This window comes from Myripristis murdjan, chromosome 23 (assembly GCF_902150065.1).
Source record: "Myripristis murdjan chromosome 23, fMyrMur1.1, whole genome shotgun sequence".
Classification (NCBI taxonomy): domain Eukaryota; kingdom Metazoa; phylum Chordata; class Actinopteri; order Holocentriformes; family Holocentridae; genus Myripristis; species Myripristis murdjan.
This window is the reverse complement of record NC_044002.1, coordinates 22,581,084-22,600,851: the sequence shown is the minus strand read 5'-3', so window position 1 is coordinate 22,600,851 and position 19,768 is coordinate 22,581,084. Positions and strand designations below refer to the sequence as shown.

Below are 19,768 nucleotides of genomic sequence, written 5' to 3'. Positions count from 1 at the left end.
ACGACGCCTTGGGCAGAAGTGCCGCTCATATAACCATTTTTTAGGAGAAAATAAACGGCTGTGATGGAGAGTATTTTGCTTTTTGTAATGAAGAACATTAAACACATGATCCGTGGTGTAAAACAGAATTAAAATTCATACTTAAGTAAAAAAAAATACCTCCTTCGAAACCTGCCCAAGTAAAAGTGAAAGTTAGGCTGCTAATTACAACAATACTTTAGCATTAAAGTATCTTGTATTAAAGTTAAAGTTAAGTTAACTGTTCGTAATAAAAAAAAAAAAAAAAAAAAAAAAAAAAAAAAAAAACTTTTTCTGGGTATTTACTGAAAACTAGTTTTTTTTTTTTTTTTTTAAATCCTTTAGTAAAATGAAAATCCAGTAAAATGAAGATCACTAAAGAAAAGAAAAATCTAAAAAATGAAAAACAAAAAAACAAAAAACAAAGAATTAACAACATTGTTGCTTAGGCCTGCTGCAAATATTTCAGTTTTATAATTGAATTTTTCAGCAAAATAAATTCAAATTATTATCATAATTATCATAAGTGATAATATAATTATTATCAGCTCCTCCTTTCCAACCATGATACTGCATTCATACCAGTCATCCAACAGCCGCTGTTGGAAAAAGCACATTATCCATAACATAATGGATCCAGCAGCTCACTCCTGATATTTTGCACGTTTTGCAGTAATGAAGGCGGTGCGGGAAACTGCAGTGGAGTAAAAGTGTGTATTTTATTTTCAAAATGTGGTGAGGTAATAGTGAGAGTAAACAGAGACATAAGCACTTGAGTAAAGTACAAATTCCTTTAAAAAATACTTTAGTGCAGTAACTTTGTTACTTTACACCACTGAGAGACTGACAGCTACGACACCATGATGTTCTTCTCTAGGTGTGTGCGCAGGTGTCGCTTGAGCCGCGTGGACGTGGAGAAGCTCTTCTTGCAGAACACGCAGCTGTACGGTTTCTCGCCGGTGTGAGTTCGTACGTGCATGTTGAGGTCAGACGAGCACCTGAACCTCCTGTCGCAGTAGGAGCAGGGGTAAGGCCTCTCGCCCGTGTGGATGCGCCTGTGCAGGAGGAGCTCGCCGGACGTGAGGAAGGTTTTCCCGCACTGAGCGCACTGGTGTGGCCGCTCGCCCGTGTGAGTCAGGTTGTGCCGGACGAGAGACGTCGACTTGGCGAACCTCTTCCCGCAGCGAGTGCAAGCAAACGGGCGCTCTCCTGTGTGGGTGTTGAGGTGCTCGCCCTGGGCGCGTTTGGTTTTGAAGCTCTTGGTGCACAGCGGGCAGGGGTACGGCCGCAGGTTGCTGTGGCTGCGCTGGTGCCGCACCAGCTCTCCGTGTGTGAGGAACGTCTTCTCGCAGGCGGTGCAGAGGTACGGCCGCTCGCCCGTGTGGATCCTTTCGTGGCGGGTCAGGCCTGCTAGCTGGGTGAAGCTCTTCTCGCAGTAGGAGCACTGGAACGGCCGCTGGCCGTTGTGGGTCAGCAGGTGTCTGTTGAGGATCTGGAGCTGCGTGAAGCTTTTTCCACACTCTGTGCACGGGTACGGCCGCTCCTTGGTGTGGATCTGCCGGTGTTTGTTCAGCAGCCACACGTGTGTGAAGCTTTTGCCGCACTCGCAGGAGAACGGTCGCTCGCCCGTGTGCTTCATCTGGTGCCGCTTCAGGTCTGAGGCCCGGCCGTAGATCTTCTCACACAGGGAGCACTTGTACTGACGTCTCACCACGTGGCTCTGCCGGTGCCTCAGCCGCTCCAGGATGGTGTCGAAGCTCACGTCGCATTTCTGGCACTTGTACTGACCGCCCGCCTTCTCCTCGGTCTCCTCGGCCACCACCTCCTCTGTCGTGGTTTCCAGAGGGGGGTCACAAGTCTGGCTGCAGGCGGTTCGTTCGAAATGCAGCTTCAGCAGGCCCATCTGGGTGAAACCTTTGCCACACTGGGGGCAGAGGAAGGGACGCTCCCCTGTGTGAATGCGCTGGTGTCTGGTCAGGTCCCAGGAGTTCTTGAAGCCCTTGTCGCACTCCGGGCAGGTGTACGGGCGCTCGCCAGTGTGGATGCGCAGGTGACGGGTCACATCGGAGGCACGTGTGAAAGTCTTTCCGCACTCTTGGCACATGTGAGGGTCTGGCCTGTTGTGGATGGGGAAAGGCTTGGGGAACTCCGGGCGCTGGACCTTCTTCTTGGGGGCTTCAGTAGCTTCTGCAGCTTTCTGCAGCTTGCTGTACTCCTCAGGGTGACTGCGCTCGATGTGCTGCAGCAGGAAGGACTCCTGCATGTGAAAGAACGGACACTGAGAGCAGGCAAAGACCTGGGAGGACATCTCCACTGTGGTGCCTACACAGGAAAGAGAAGCAGTGAGAAGATACTTTGTCCCCAAGAGGGAAAACTTTTTTTCAGATCTTTAGATTTCAGATACAAACAATGCATCTTGTTTACCTTGTCTGCCGAGGTCGCCTAGGCATTTGTGGTGCTGCAGGAGAGACTTCAGGTCATCGGGATTGGTCAGCACCTGCAAACAGTCCTCCAGTACAGAGGGGGCAGAGCTGAGCCACGCCACGATCTGTTCATGGACCAAAAAATACACAACAGACAGTGTTAGATACTTTTTAATTCTCTTCACTTAAGACACTGATGTTTGACTAAACAAAATTTAAAGCACTGTTCCAGCGACCTCACGACTTCAAAGCGTTTCCTGAGACAGTTAATCTCAGAAAGTGATGTCTAATCATTTCCACCAATCACAGAGCGTCTCACATGTTCAGTAGATTAATCAGGACCTGAATCGAGCTCTCTGTATTGTTTATTGTTGTTTTTATTTGATATGGACATCACAAATACATTGACACTGTCGCAGTGGACAGACCAGATGCTTTGCTTGGGTGATTATAGCACACCAGTCCATAGGCGGCTTTTCTAAAACACACAGAGCATATGATCAACAATAATAAAAACAGAATTCATGTTCGCAACAGTGATATTAGTAACAATAATAAAATGGTCACTCCAATTTTACCAGATAAACAAATGATTTATGTGCAAGGTCTGTTTGAAATCACTGGAGGAGTGTGGTTACACCTGCTGCACAGCTGAGGCTGATTTGATCGAGGTGATATTTGGTGGAGATAATTATACATCATGGAAATGGTAACTTAAATGCTGTTAAATATAGCAATTTAAAATATATAACAGTGCAGAACAATAGTGCACTTCTCAACCTTAAAAAAGTCTAAAAAATATATAGAAAGTCCAATGCAGAGAGGAGGTTGGCAGGAGTGAGGGTGAAATGTGACAGGTCTCAGATCAGTTATGAATATGAACATTAAAGTTACATGATTTGCTCCAAAATAAATTCTTCAACAAAGCATGTTAAAGAATTTATGATGACAGCGAGTTGTGATTTCTGACCTGACCGAGGTCTGGAACTGGCAAGAGTTTCTCCAGTTTGGACAGGAACTCCCAAATGAGGAGCTGCATGTCTGTGTCGTAGCTGAGGCCGTATTCTGTGGGAAAAACCTCCTGAGAGGGAGAGAGAGAGAGAAAAGTTACTTGTCACATGCAACTGGAGGAAAAGTAAAAGTTCATGGATAAATATTGTAAATGCAGGAGGCCAAACATCTCTTCCAGAGTCCCTGTCAGGTGTATCTGCTCTCACAACCTTGATGTGTGTGTGTCAACAATAACACCAGTCCATAACCCTCCTCCTACTTTTTCTTTCTTTCTTTTTTTTTTTTTTTTTAAATCACTTGATTACTGGTGTATCATGAGTGGAAATCATATTTATTTCTGCTTCTGTATCTGTAAATGTTAGTGATAAAATATTTAGCCACCTGAACGGTCATAATCCAAAGGCAGAGCAAGTGCCTTACAAAAAGGCATAAAAAGAAAAACATTTTCATACTGCAAAATATATAAAAAGATTAAAAAAAAAATAAAAATAAAAAATAAAACTGGGTCAGGTAAGAAAGAAAAAAAATTAGGGATCCCGCGATTGGTTGATTTAATTGATGATGCTGGGTTAAAATATTAATGTCAACACTGAAAATAAGTCAAAATCAATATTTTAAACTGACAAAAAAAACAAAGAGACCCATGTGTAAATCTGTACTCTCATTGCACACAGTTTACAAACCATGCTCTCTGACTGATAATCTGTGGATTTGCAATTCTATCTATTATAGTTTTTTTTTTACTTTGTTCGGTTCATTAGAAACTTGAATTTATTTTGGAGTTTTGCGATTTAATATGTAAAGCTTTGGGAACATTTTGTTTTGTGCTGCATTACACAATGACACACAGTTTGTCCAAATAAAATTAACTTAAATGAAATAATCAATTAGATTTTTTGGAGGAAAATAAATCAATTAGATTACTTAACTAATTGGTAAAATAATCAATAGATTAACTGACTGGAAAACAGCTGTTAGTGGCAGTCCTAATTCAACAATGGAAATAACAGCTGAGTGCAAAGCCAGCATGAGGTTTTTCAGGCAGCCTGTGAGGATGACAGGTGTCAGAGCTGTGAGGCCGCCTTGCCTGGTAGAAGTGCTCCCGCTCTGCTGGGTCTTTGAGCAGCGTCTGGACGAGCTCCAGGAAAATAGCCTCCTCCGCGTCCACCTCCGCATCCCCGCTCTGCCGGACACAAGCATCAGTAACATCCCCAAAAACCTATTAGAAAAAGTTTAGAAAAAGTGCCTTTTCCCACTCCACATTTTCAGTGAAGGCACCACAGGAATGGAATTCAGTCCCAGCACATATTAGAGGACTTGGTGCTTACCATTCCTTTACGGGGCAGCTAAAAACGTGTCTTTTTAATAATCAACCTTGTGTACATGGGATCTAACAGCCGTCTTGTCCTGCTTGCTTGTCTCGAGGATGTGCTTCTGTTTCGTTCGCCGCATGTTGCTGTGCATTCTGTAGACAGTGTGCTGCTGTATGTGCACTACGGTCATATAGTTGCTTTTATGTGCTTATATATGCTGTTTATTCTGCTATAGTTTGTTACTGTGTGCACTCTGCCATAGTACCTTGTGTATGCTTTACTTATATGTACACTGTTTCGTCTGCTTGCCACTGTCTGCTGATTGGGCCTTTTATGTGTTATTGTGCTTCTTAAGTTACTTATGTAGTTTTTAATCTTTGTAACACATGATTTAAAATTTTGGGTTGCCTTTTAAAACTTTTAAAAGTCTGGCCAGGGACAGCAGATGAAAACTAGCCTCTTCGGGTAATTCTGACTCATCTACAGTGTAACAGTTCATCAGTGTGTGCTGTCCCTAAATAAACCAATAAGTAAACAAAAACTCTGTGAGGGGATATCCTGCACCCACTGATCAACCAGAGGAAAGACCAACATCGCCTCTTGTATCCCAGGAATTTGATTTACGTCCCTTCAGAATCCCATGAATCTGCAGACATTTCATGACCTATAAGAATATTTTTTTCTCCTAAATTATGGGGAGATTTGTTGCATCTTGTTTGGACAGGAAGTCAAAGAAAGATGACTTGAATGACTTGAGCAAGAGCGATAATACAAAATAGCAAACCGGCTTATGCAAATCAAAAGATACAGGGATGTGCGGCAGTGCAGACTCACCCCTGTGTATCCTGGCGGGCGGATTCGCTCGAGGTGAGGCTGTATGCACATCATGTTGGCCGTGTGCTCGGCACCGCACAGCTCAAGAATAATCTGAAACGGGAGATAAAATGTCTGGTAAGGAGTGACTCTGGGATTATCTGAAAGGTGCATACACGGCATATCTGGGCAGCACAGTGTTGCTGCACTGCAAAAACTCAAAATCTTACCAAGATTATTTGTCTTATTTCAAGTCAAAAATGTCTTATTCCTAGTCAAAATATCTCATTACACTTAAAATAAGACATGATCACCTCAGAAGTAACTTGTTTTTAGACAATTGTCTCTTGTTTCAAGTGAAAATTTGCTTGTTTCATTGGCAAAATTTGTTTCTTGTTTCTAGCTAATTTTCACTTATTTCAAGTGAATTTTCACTTTTTCCACTGGCAAATTTTGCCAATGAAACAAGCAAATTTTCACTTGTTTCAAGTGAATTTTCACTTGAAACAAGTGAAAATTGTCTAAAAACAAGTTACTTCTGAGGTGATCATGTCTTATTTTAAGTGTAATGAGATATTTTGACTAGAAATAAGACAAATAATCTTGGTAAGATTTTGAGTTTTTGCAGTGTGTGTGTAGAAACTGTCCTGCAACCAGAGGGAAAGGGTTCACCCTCCTGAGTTTGGAATTGCAATGCTGAAGTGCTGCTGAGCAAGGCGCTCAATCGCTATCAGCCCCAGGACCCTGCTCTGAGAGAATATTCCTTCAGGGATCAATGAAGCACCACAGTACTATTATCAGGGAGGGGCATAAAAAAACAATCGATTCAAATACAAACAGAGACTTTTTTGTTTCCCCTTTCTCCTGTGGTGACAAACCACCCCTTCTTTTCAAAAATATGGAGGCACTGCCTGCATATTTCTCCGTCTCCGGTGATCGGAAAAACTGGCTGAGGATTTAGCGCTGAGTTGCAGCATAAAACAGGTTTTCCAAGATTTTAAATCACCACATCCACAAAAGGTCCTTGGTCACACTGCACTAAAATATTAGGGCTGATAGGCTCGGCCGTATGTGAGATTAGCAGCAGACAGATGCACACAACCACTCCTATTTTTGCCAACTGGAGAAGAGGGGGAGAAGGGAAAACATGGAGGCGGCACCTGTGTATCTCCCCTTCTCAGGTTTTGAATCACAGTAACCACAAGAGGTCCTGGATTCTACAGTTATTGACAAAGCACAAAAAATATTAGGCTGATAGGTGGACAGACACATTCTGCCTTCTGCCTTGTGGAGATTAAAAAAAAACAAAACAAAAAAAAAAAACAGAGATTCATGCTTCACCTCCACACTTAAATAAAAACTTTGGCTTTAATCACTCAAAAGGTAAAGATAATTCAAACACGAGCGCTGCTGTATGAATAGTCAAGTATTGTGATAATACAACATGTGGCCCTTATTGCCCATGTAAGGTTCAGATTACTTGGAGAAAAAACACGCTTTTTGTTTTGCTGCTCCCTTTCTATCTGCAATAAATATTAAAAGCTCAACACCAATTTGACCAGCAAGCTCATGGTAAGTACAATTTAGCCGTTTAAGAAAAAGAAAACTAAAAAAAAAAAGGAACCCAAAACTGCACAGGGTCACGAAACCGAACTGCGATGCTTCATCGGACTCACTTTCGCTCTCAAACGGAGCAGCAGTTTGGCTCTCTGCTTGGCGTTGAGCAGGTCGGGCACCATCGCCGTCACCAGCATCACAAACTCATCCAGCTTCTCGTAGTCCACCACGTCTCGGCGCTGGGCCACCTGCCACATCGCCGCGGAAACCAGCCGCAGCGGAGGGATCAGCAGGCGCAACGAGGACAGCGGCAGGAACACATCTGTACAGGCAGAGGACGGACAGAGTCGTGATGCGTCTGTGTGGCACGACAAGCGTCTTCTTGCAACATGTTAACAGTGGATCCATACGATTCTTTGTCTCTGTATGGGAGCAGGAAGGGTTACAACCATAAATAAATCAGGAAAATCAGAGGAGAGGTGGGCAGGAGAGCAGGTGTGTCACTGAGTTTGTCCAGAGGGCTTAACACAAGGTCGACAAAATGAAAGAAAAAGAAAACAAGTACTGGAGTCTTCATGCACAGGAAGGAAATACTCAACCTACACAGCAAGCACTGCAGGGGAGCTTTCTGACTAAAACAATGTTGTGGTATTGGACTGACAGGAGAAAATGAACACCTGAACACCTCTCCACCATCTTCAGCTGTCAGAGCAGCTTTGATGTGTCTTGGCAGATTTTCGACAAGAGGCAAACAACTCTCTGACCGCAGACAGGCCGACGTTTGCCAGTATGACTTTGTTTTATTTGTACCTACATAATTATTTTTGGTAAATAGCATCAACTCATTATGTACGCAGCCGGCTCCTAATTAAATTGTTAGTTATACATGTGCGCAGTCTTGTATAAAGTATTTGAAAGCGATACTTGAGTAAAAGTACAAGTATCTCACCAGAAAATGACTTTGGTAGAAGTAAAAGTCACCTTTAAGAATATTACTTGAGTAAAAGTCTTAAAGTACCTGACATTTATTGTACTTAAGTATCAAAAGTAATTTTCTGATATTTTCTGTACTTAAGTATTAGAAGTAAAAGTAAAAGTATTTAAACAAAGTGAGCGGTTAGAATTTTGATAATGAATTTATTGTGGCTTCCTTACAGTAAAAGCATTTGTTCTAGAGGCTCTTTGTGTTTATATTTCACCGGTGCAAAGCTGTACTTTTTCACTTATTTGTAGGTGTGGGGGAAAAAATCAATTCACTTAAGTATCGCAATCCTTTTACAATTTCTAATTATGTTTTTTTAAAAAATGTTTAAAGGAAAAATATTGCTATCATATGGACCTAAATGACCGAAGGGGACAACATATTGCTCTAAAGTTCGGCTAAATTTTGTTAAGTGAACAAGTGCCACCTTCAGCGGGGTCCCTTGACCTCTGACCTCCAGATGTGTGAATGAAAATGGGTTCTCTGGGCAGCCACGGCTCTGCCCTTCATGCTAATCCCATGCAGTTTGGGCCCCAAAGCCTGCAGTCCACATGTGTTCTTGTGGCCTGTTGTAAAATGGTGTGTTTGTGCAGACTGGGGCCTAAACAGTCTTGGAGCTGCATTAATTGGCTTTGACTGGAAAGCTGAGACTCTTGTGGATTCAATGAGCCACATTTGATTCACGTGTGATTTTAACCCCCATAGCAGCCATTTCACTGTAGAAAATGACCTCTAGTGACCTCTAGGAGAATCACAGCCTCATCAAACTTTACAGACACAAACTAGAGGGGAATTCATAAAACACAATAAATCAGAATATCGAATCACAACACATATCAAATCAGCACCCAAGTATTGTTATAGTACTGAACCGAGAGAAAAGCATATCGTCCCAGCCCTAAGTCTTTGTGTTTAAACCTTGTACTTTATCCATTGAACCACACGAAGCAAATTAAATTCATGACAAAGCAATGCCTGTTCAAAGAGTCTCTGGTGAGAAATCAGTGTATGCTGCTTCTATTGTACAACAACCACAACTTCTGTTTAATCACTTATTTTTCAAATTTTAAGCCAAAATAGTGGATAACGTCTTGGTTCACGAGTAAATCACAATTCTCATGTAATTTAATGTGACTTGAGTCTCTTTTAGAGTGGTCCTCAGCTCCTTTTACATTTTTATTATATTTTAATGAATGTTATGTTATGACTTTGGTATTTTTATGCTTGATATTTTGTATGTGTGTTGAGGAGTGACACACTCAAGCTAGCTACCTACTGGGGCTGAACGATACATCATTATCATTTGATTATGAATATCTCAATAGGCAACAATATGGACGATATCAAACCTAGAGTTAGGGTTAAGACTACTTAATTTTCACTGTTGTGTCACTTAAAATATTGCTCAAGCACCGTGTCAAAGCAGAGGCTGCAGAAAGATGTCTGATTTTATTTATCTTTTATTTTAAAGCAGCCTCAGACAGTGATTGGTTTCTTGTGATCAATAAAAAAAACTTTGTAAAGTAACTAAATTTTCGATGTACAGTAGGTGCTGCTGTGCTGTTTCATGAAAAAGGCTCAATTTTCACTGTTGCTACACTGAAAACCTCAAATAAACAAAAACCCAGACATATCGTGTGCCATATCGCGACCGAGATATTTGGCATAAATATCAAGGAATGATGTGAAGAGTTCATTTGCAAAAACAGATAAAAGCCATCCTTAAAATGAATACACCTTTTTCACTGGTACTGCTTGTAGTACACACACACACACACAAAGCATGATTTAGGATAATAAACATTATGCCAGGCTAAATAAACATATAAAAAATAGAAATAAACATAAAGTAAATTCTAATAAAATCCAAAAAAGTTTGAAAAGGTTTAATAAATTCAAATGGAGATATCTGTTTTTGCAAATGAACTGTTCATATTTTGTTCATATCGTGAAGCCCTACTTACTGCTGACAAAGGGGAACTAATTGTTTCATTCACTCAGAGCAGTGTTAAACACTTTTGAAGCTGTAAAATAAATAATAAGTCTGTTTTTATTGGTTTCTTCCAGGTTTCTGGCAGTGCTAGCTACAGCCGTGTTGTTAGCCCGGCCCGGCCCCCCGGCTAACGGCGCTCTCACGGAGGAAAACCCGCAGGAAAAGTTGCAAGCTGCGGTTTGACGGACCTGCATTTTCCGCTGGACCGGATGCGACAGTCGTTTCCATCATTTAATCGACACACGGAGGTTTATAAAAGTCATTAACTGTGGCGACAGACTTGGCTAGCAGGGAGAAGTGCAGCAAACCGTGAATGTTGTTTCTCTACACAGCGGAAACACGTGTGCGCCTTCTTCTTCTTCTTCTTCTGCGATTTAATGTCGGCACGCAAACCGTGTTACAGTGCGCACCGCCACCTGCTGTGACGGAGCGCATAACACCACCGCTTTAAATACCTAAGGTTATAAATAAGTGAAGAAAAAATGTTAAAAACATATTTCTTAAGATCTAATACCGTGCATCATTCATTTTTTTTTTAATTTCGTTTTTAATTATTGTTATTATTTTTTTTTAATTAATACTCCTGTGTCTGTGTACATCACTGTTTGGAGCTGTTGTCTGAAATATCTGCATTTTTTAATAGATAGAAAGATAGATAGATAGATACTTAATTCATCCCGCAGGAAATTCACATTTTTTCAGTAAATAAAAAATAAAAATAAAGAATAAGATCTGAGTACAACAGAATAACCTAAGTACAACCCAGTGTGAAAAAGCAATGTGCAAAAAAAAAAAAAAAAAAAAAAAAATGGGTGTGCATGGGTGTATAAAGGATGCATAGAGGTAGGTCAATGTGCAAATTTAGAAGAAATATACAGTATACACATGATAAATAGCAGTAAGCAATATAAACACTATAAACAAGGATTATAAAAGGATAGAAATATGAACAATTTAAACAGAAGTATTAACTGTTTAAACAGCAGTGGAAAATAACCTAACCTGAAGAACACACGCTCCGACCGAGGTTCAGAGTTAGTGTGAAACCATGAGACCAAGACCGTCGACAGAACCTGACGCGTGTAATGTGTTTTCAATTAAGACTTATTCGCGACCACCGAACCACGATGGAAACTATGGCCTATGATTGAAAACTGGATGCATCTCATGTTTTGGAAGCCAAAACTGTACCTACATAATTATTTTTGGTAAATAGCATCAACTCATTATGTAAGCAGCCGGCTCCTAATTAAATTATTAGTTACACATGTGCATTATTCAGAACTGGTAGTATTATTGTAATGCTGCATGGGAGCAGTGACATAAAGTGTCATGAGAAACAAATGCAGTGATGCCATGCGGGGGGCGGGGGGTAAATATAACAGTGACAAAACACCGTTTAAGTGACAGGGAACTAAATTACATAAAATATCTATATCTATATATAGATATATATAAATCTGTATATTTATATCTTTATCTCTATATCTGAATCTATATTTATATATAAATAGATATATAGATATAGATATTACACAGTAAAAGCGTCTCTCGCTGCTCCTGTACTTTGTCACCTCTGAAGTTTTGCTGCCACCTAGTGTTCATTTTATATATTACAGTTTCAAATCTAAAGTGAGGGCATTGTGGGAACTACAAGTTGGTGCAGTGCCTACAGTGTGGCTCCCAATAGGCAAAGGTGAAATGAAGGCTGAGTTATTATAGTGTTTATATTTTTCTTTGGTTTTTATTTTTATTTCGGTTTAAGTTTTTGTCTACAATTCATTTTAATCTCAGCTGGTCTCCGGAGTGGGTTTGCTTGTTCCAGTTTTGTTTTTATTGTCTCAAAAGCTTTAATTTGAGTCCAGTTTTTATGAGTTCCAGTGTTTGTTTTATATATTCTTTATATAATATGGCCGGTGCTTGTCAGAATAGGTATTCCAATACAAACACAACACTTTGGCCACATTTACACTACACAGTTCAAGTGACCCAATTCGTTTTTTTTTCCTCCCATGTGACTGAATTTGGATATGCATGTAAGCAGAAAAAAAATCACCTGCATTGGGTATCCTCAGATCCGAATCGGGATTTGATCATATGTGGATTAAAATCAGATATGAATTGGATATCTGCCAGTGCGACTGCAGTGTAAGCGGACAGATCGGACGTACCCTGTCGTTGCAAGTCGCACGTCATCGAAAATGCGCAGATTGATGACGTATACACACGTCTGCCCGGGGCAAGCTCGGGGCTGCATTTAGTCCATTGAAAAGGGAAACGATGGCTGGCGGCAGCCAGCGGAGTAATGCGTCCATTTCTCAAGTTTGTTTATTTCAGTGTTGTTGTCACCACCTGATGTTGTCACTTCCGTCTCTGTACCTGCGGGTGGTTGTTTACCTGTGTTTTGGGCGTGTGCACATGCGTCTTGTTTCAGTAAGTGTAGTCACAGTGATATCACATATGGGTCACTTTGAAAGTAGGTGTAAACTGACAGTCAAAATAATCAGATATAGGAACTGATTCAGAATTGGGCAGTAAGACCTGAAGTGTAAACGCAGCCATCAACGCCTTCTCATGCTTGGTGTGCTCATTTACCCAAATTTATTACAGTTAAATACAATGTTTTTCCGCTCCTAGTTTTGGTTTTTAGTTAAGTAGAATAGCCTTGGCTCAGTCAAAACCTTTCGTTTCACCTGAGTGTACCAGGAGATGCATGTGAATTTTATTGAAACAAGTGACTCAAAATGCCAGTGAAGAATCAAACTATTTAGCAGTTAGGTGAAATGCTTTATTTGTGTTATCTTCTGGATTCGGCTTTCAAAAACATGGGTATACTGCCATCAGATTCTTCAACATCACAGTGATCGTTGTTTTGGGTGAAGGAAAAATCCCTTTCTTGTCACTCACTGCGGATCATCACATCATCTTATTTACAACTCAACACCACTTCCACAATTGCTCTCCTGCTGATTGTTAGGCAAAATGGTAACGTAAAGCGAGTACAAATAATGACAAAACAAGTCAGTCGACAGTCACAAATTCATTCAAGAACTCTGAAGCAGATTTGCTCAAATGTTTTATAATTATAGTGATCGGCCTGCACAAAAGAAAAGTGTTTTTGGGTCAGTTTTTAAGCAAATGCATTTTAGGAATCATGACAACAGAAGTGCCATTCTCCCTGCAGTCACACGGTGCTCCCATGCTGAATGACACCTCAGCGAATGGCAGAAACGAAGAAAAGGTACTGTGGCTCAAACACACTAAGGACAAAAGTATTGGGCCACCTACACCTACAGGAGCTTTGTGCAATGGTTCAACCCCCAAAAACTGGTTGCATTGTGGGCAAGTTCCTTAGTTTGCACCTTGGTTCAGGAAATCTCGAACCAAACCAGTTTGAGAATCAGAGGCATAGGAAGCCACCCCAGACTTTAATCACTGATGGTGTGTGTATCTTTGTGTTGTTTTTTAGTGATAACCACCAGCCTCTGCAGGGACAGGTTACATGGTGCTCGCTTGGTATCTGGAAACTGAACATGTAGGGTGTGTGGACTGTGAAGATAAGCTTCACTGTTGATGTGCATTATATGGACTAAAGTATTAGACCACCTACACATTCCACCTACAGGCTTCTTTCCCCAGTGATTGTAAAGGCAGACTGCATGGCTGGGTGCTTAATTTTACACACCTGCAGTGCGGCAATGGGATTCAATAAAACACCTGAATTCAGTGATTAAGAGGTGTGGCCCAATATATTGTCCATATAATAACAATAATAATAATAATAATAATAATAATAATAATAAAACTTTATTGTATAGCACCTTTCATACAAGAATTGCAGCTCAAAGTGCTTCACAATAAAAAGAACATCATTTGAAACACCTTAAATAAAACATAAAAAAGAATAAAACACAGCACAGGGTGGAATTAAAAAGAAAAGGCTAAAAATTGAAATAAAATTGGAAATAAAACAAAAGATGGAAATAAAACAATAAAAGACAACAGTGTGGAATAAAATAGGAGCTAGTTAAAGGTTTTAGTGTTTATGAGCTGCTAACCTCTGTGGTATGACAAATATTTGGACAGAAATTGCAGTGGTTTGATCAAATCACAGAGGAAAAGACATTACAACCCTACATTGACCTCCATGGTGGCAAAAGTGACTTTATATGTTATAATAATAATAATAATAATAATATAACGTGGAACTTAACATAAAATTAACCCACCCAAAGTCTGTGAAACCGTGAGAATAGTTGCTACATTTAATATTCCCATTGAGTTAATGGGGATGCTATTTACTTGGAAAGGGTTTATTAAGATTTACAAAGGGTTGTTGAAATGTGAAACCGTTAAAAACATGACAGTTTAGCAACTTCCCTGTCTCCAGTTACCAAACCAGCCAGCTTGAAACATGTCGACAACATTTCACTCACCTTTTTTTTTTTTTTTTTTTTACGGGACTATGAAATACATGACGAGGAGCAAAGCGAGGTCGAACAGCACGAAGAGCCAGGTTCAGGTTTCAGGTTTTCGCCTCCCATCGTACACGCCTACACTGGCTCCCGTCTTCGTCTGCGCTCGGCTGTTTCCGGAAAGGCACGTCGAAGACACGTGGAAAGTCGGGTTTCGTCTTCCAAAATAAGAGCACGTCAGACTAAAGTAACAGGTTTCTATCACCACAAAATGAACCTGCGTAAATCCCTGAAAATCAAATCCATTGGCCCGTTGTTATACTGTCTTTATATCAATCAATCCCGCATTTTTTCCATGTAATCAAATACAAGAATATTTTAGATTCTGACTAGGAAATATCACCACCAGCACCTAAACCTCACTAAAGACTAAAACTAAAGGCATTTTCTGTATATTTTTATTTTACGTTAGTTAGTTTTGTACATACATGATAGTTTTTTTTTCTGAAGTCTAGTTTTTACTTTTATTTCAGTTAACTAAAATGTTTTTTCCACAGTTTTAGTTATTAACTGTGATAACCTTGGCTCAATTGAAACGTTTTGTTTCACCTGAATGTAAATTCTATTGAAACAAGCCACTCAAAATGCCAGTCAAGAATCAAATGTCAAACCATTTAGCAGTTAGGTGAAAAGCTTTATTTGTGTTTTGTTTTTTTTTATCACGGGTATAATGGAATCAGATTCTTCAACATCACAGTGATCGTTGTTTGGGAAGGAGGGAAAAAATCCTGTTCTTGTCCCTCTGGTGTCTTTCAAGACACACAGTGGATCATCACATCATCTTATTTACAACTCCACACCATTTCCACAACTGTTCTCCCCTCTGTTCTCAGAGCTTTGTTGTCGAGCCGCTTATTATTAGGCAATGTAAAGCGAACACAAATAACAACAAAACAAGTTAGTCGATAATAAAAAATTCATTCAAGAACGCTGAAGCAGATTTGCTCAAATGTTTTACATTCATAGTGATCGGCCTGCACAAATGAAAAGTGTTTTTTGGTCATTTTTTAAAGCAAATGCATTTTAGGAATCATGACAATAAAACTGTCATTTTTAAATATTACACATATTTAGTTGGAAACGCATCGGCCCCCTGCAGTCACACAGTGATCCCGCGCTGAACCGCACCACAGCAAACAGCAACAGGTTACCAATGAGGAAAAGGTGCTGTGGCTCAAATATCTGACATGGAAGTAGGACGCCTGGGGTTGACATGTTGGAATCACATGGTCTGAGTCCTGGAAACCTGTGACTCAATATCCAGTCATGCAGCTTTCATTTCAGTCACAGCCGGGCAGGCGTCCATGACAGCAGGGCAGGACAGCACATCACGTATCAGGCGTCCAAATCCACATGGAAGACCTAGAAACAGAAACAATGACATTTAAGACTTTCATGATGCTTTTATGTAGGACTGCACTCCTGGTTCACCAACATTATCTGCAGAGAAAAAACTGGGGGGTGCAGGTGTCAGAGTCACAGTGTCCTGACAATATTCCTGTGACAAATGACTGAATGATCAAAGGACAAACCCATTAATCAAAAAAACATCAGTCAGTTCAGGTGACAGCAAAAGGGCATCATTAAATTGGGAGAAAAATGTGACAAAATACTGAATGAATGAATATTCTTAACTAATATGCACCCACAGTACTGTACGGCACTCTGATAGTATTTCCACTGATGATAGACACTCAGTGGCTGCTTTATCAGCTCCACCTGCAAAATCTAATCCAATCCAATCCAACTGTTGTGCCATAAAGTTTCCTTTCCTGCTGCCTATAATGCTCAGCTTTTCTTGTTGTCACAGTAATAGAGGTGTTCATTCACTTCTATGTTTGGCATTGAGCTCATAGTTAGTGCTGCTGTTGGACTGGACTGCATTTTACTGACAGCTGTTTCCAATATTCTGTCCCCCTCTGTGTATACAAATAGGAGGGACAAAAACATAGAAACACCTCTCAATATAATGTAGTCCAGTGCAGGACCTCTGCAAACTACAAACACAATAATAAACATAGAATTAAATTGACACATTCTGCACAATGTCAACACGAACTGAACATTATAAACATTGTTAAAAGGCAGATTTATGGCAGAGCTGCTGACCTGAACTGCATTAGACTGTACAGGTGGAGCTGATCAAGCAGACACCGAGTGTACTTAATCTTACAGTGTTTGCCTGTTTAATGTTTCTACATATTTTCCATTTTAAAACTCCATATTTTTACATATTTGAAATTCCCGAGTGGATTTGAAAACATCTGTCTATGGTGTGTGTTGACGGTAGGCAGTAAATATGACTGTACACTAGGCCATATATCACAAAATGTCAACTAGAATTACACACATTGTGCACTTATAACTATAAAAAAAACGATTTTCCCAACCTTTCTCAGGATTGTGGCCAATCTCTAAACTTCTGGTATTTATCAAATATAATTCACAGACTTAAAAGCTCTGAAACACTCACGTTCATCATTATCACCAATTCACTTGTTAAGTTATTCCCACTTTTCCACCAACAAGAAACCAACTCCGTTCTGGTTCGTATACCAAATTGTGAACCGTTCTCGGCATTTCCACCAAATGTTGATTGGTTCCCAGATGGAAAAGTTGGTTCTCAGCTGGAACCAGAAAATAATAGTTCTCAAGCAGGAACAGAGTGGGCGTGTATTTCTCTATAAGGAAAGATGACGACGACTACCAAAATGTTTTTGCACACATTAAAAAGATTTCCTCACACTTGCACATACGTCTTAAAATAAAAACATTTACACTTGCCTTTCTATGGGCACAAGTGTGCTTTTTCCAACACATCATACTCATTTCTCTGAGAAAGAATCAGCTGGTACCAACACTCTTTACAGTTAATTAATCTCAATCTGAACCCTATCAGGCTCAGATTATGTAAAATAATTATTCCAGCAGGTATGAGGGGTCGGGCTCTGTGCTGAAGGAGTGTTTACTTCTGTTGTGCACACCCACCATCGATGATAAAGTGTTTCCACTCCAAAAACTGGTCTGTATGCAGGCCAGTCCCCCAGTTTGCACTTCAGTTCCATGAATCATGAACCAAACCAGTTCAAGAACCAGAACCAGAAGGCATATGAGGCCCCTCCACGCTTTTAATCCCTGATGGTGTGTGTAACTTACAATGTCTTCTGTTTTTGTTTTTGAACAGAGAAAAAAAATAATAATAATTTGAAAAGAAAAGACATTACAAGCCTACATGACCACCGGGGTGGCGAAGGCGAAGTTAAATGTTAACCCATCCAAAGCCCGTGAAACCGAGAGCACAGTTACTAGCGCTGTGTTAAATATTCAATTTGAGTTAATGAGGATGTTATTTACTTAGGAAGGACATCTTTACAAAGGGTTGTTGAAATTTGAAACCCTTAAAAACACGACACAATACAATTAAAAGTAACATTATAAGACCCTATCGCGTTCGGGTTAGCATAGCAACTTCCGTAGCCGCCCTCTTATCTCCAGTTACCAAACCAGCCAGCTTGAAACATGTCGACATTTCACTCACCCTTTTTTTAAGGGAACATGAAATACATGACGAGGAGCAAAGCGAGGTCGAACAGCACGAAGACCCAGAAGTCGAACCAGTAGGAGTGCTGTGGTAAAGACACCACGGCTCCTTTGGATTTCACGTTTTCGTCTCCCATCGTAGGAGCCTCCGCTGGTCTCCCGTCTTCGTCTGCGCTCGGCTGTTTCCGGAAGGTCACGTCGAAAAACATGTGGAAAGTCGGGTTTCGTCTTTCAAAATAAGAGCACGTCAGACTCAAGTAATATATATATATATATTTTTTTTTTGTTATATAAGAAATGTTTTTTTTTTTTTTTTTTTTTTTAAACTCCACAACAAAGATCACATAGTCCCTTAAAATTAAATTCACTGCACTATTGCTGTATTGTGTTTATATTAATCAACCCAGTGGCTTTTTTTTTTATATATAAGAAATGTTGTGTTTTTTTTTTGTTTTTTTTTAAACTCCACAACAAAGATCACATAGTCCCTTAAAATTAAATTCACTGCACTATTGCTGTATTGTGTTTATATTAATCAACCCAGTGACTTTTTTCCAATGTAATCAAATACAAGGATGACATTTTTTTTTTTTTTTTTTTTTTTTTTTTTTTTTAGTGTAAGGGTTATATTCAAAGCCCAGACTATCTGAGACTGTACAGAGCGGGGACTCATTTTTCCTGCATTACCCTCTCTAATTCATCTGTATTGAAACACTAGATGGCAGAAATGCATCAGCAGGTGCCTTGTTCTCTGGGCTCTGGCAATATGGGTTGTTTCTCAGTGTGATGGCACAATAACAAAGGTATTCCAACACATTTAGAAAGTAAAATATGCATGAACTGTGGCCTGCTCTTGGTGATCATCATAGGGTAAATTATTCAGAACAAAATTCATGATATTTTCAGCCTTTTCCCCCTAATATACCATATCTTCTTCTGACTCATGTGAGGTTGGCGCTGCTTGCTATGTGGTGTAAACCACTTGAACTCCCATTTTCCCTTCAATTTCCCCATAAGTGGCTTCAAAGCCAGATTTTTTCACATATTCTGTCTGCTGGTTGCAGTGCTTCATTGAAGCTACATCACACTTATAACGAGTGGCATATTCAAACCCAAGATGCCATTGTTTTACAGCGGCAAATAAAACACATCATGCCAAGTGTGTCATTTTCTACACTTTTCCCTGTAATTCAGAAGGACATATCTGATGTCTTTGCATCTCCACTAAAATTTAAGATAAAGTTCTGCGGGTTCCAACAAAGCAGCATTTGTAATGACTAACCCACCGATGGGACTGGCAGAGTTGAAGTGATTTTAAATGAATATCAGTGGTTTTACTCTCCACTACTGTCCGAGCACTCACCCCTCCTCAAGGTGAAAAAATCAACATGAACACACACACACACAAAAAAGAGCACGACGAGTTGTTTTGCTTGTGTGACACCAAATACCATTTATTAGGGCTTTACAAAGACTACAAAATCCTCCAGATGAGTTAAATCACTGTCTCTGTCTATTTACATGATATGTTACATACAAATGTACAAAATATAAAACATTTAAGGACAAATGTTGCACCCAAAAAAAAAAAAAAAAAAAAAAACATAACAAAAGAAAAAACTTTCTCTCAAACCGGAGTAAAT

General features: G+C 40.0%; 1 protein-coding gene and 1 long non-coding RNA gene across 2 annotated transcripts; both read right to left on the bottom strand.

Annotated features, from left to right (window-relative positions):
• Window positions 1–718: 718 nt before the first annotated feature.
• LOC115354929 (zinc finger protein 2 homolog) lies at window positions 719–10,481 on the bottom strand. Its single transcript, XM_030045467.1, has 7 exons — window positions 10,299–10,481; window positions 7,255–7,457; window positions 5,600–5,692; window positions 4,540–4,635; window positions 3,412–3,522; window positions 2,443–2,566; window positions 719–2,340 (listed from the first exon to the last, which is right to left on the bottom strand). The coding sequence occupies exons 1-7, from the start codon at window positions 10,339–10,341 to the stop codon at window positions 869–871; spliced, it is 2,142 nt and encodes a 713-aa protein (XP_029901327.1). The 5' UTR covers window positions 10,342–10,481; the 3' UTR covers window positions 719–868.
• A 4,756-nt stretch (window positions 10,482–15,237) lies between these two features.
• Window positions 15,238–18,342, bottom strand: LOC115354934 (uncharacterized). Its single transcript, XR_003927826.1, has 2 exons — window positions 18,124–18,342; window positions 15,238–15,947 (listed from the first exon to the last, which is right to left on the bottom strand). It is a non-coding gene; the product is annotated as an uncharacterized LOC115354934 (long non-coding RNA).
• Window positions 18,343–19,768: the final 1,426 nt, after the last annotated feature.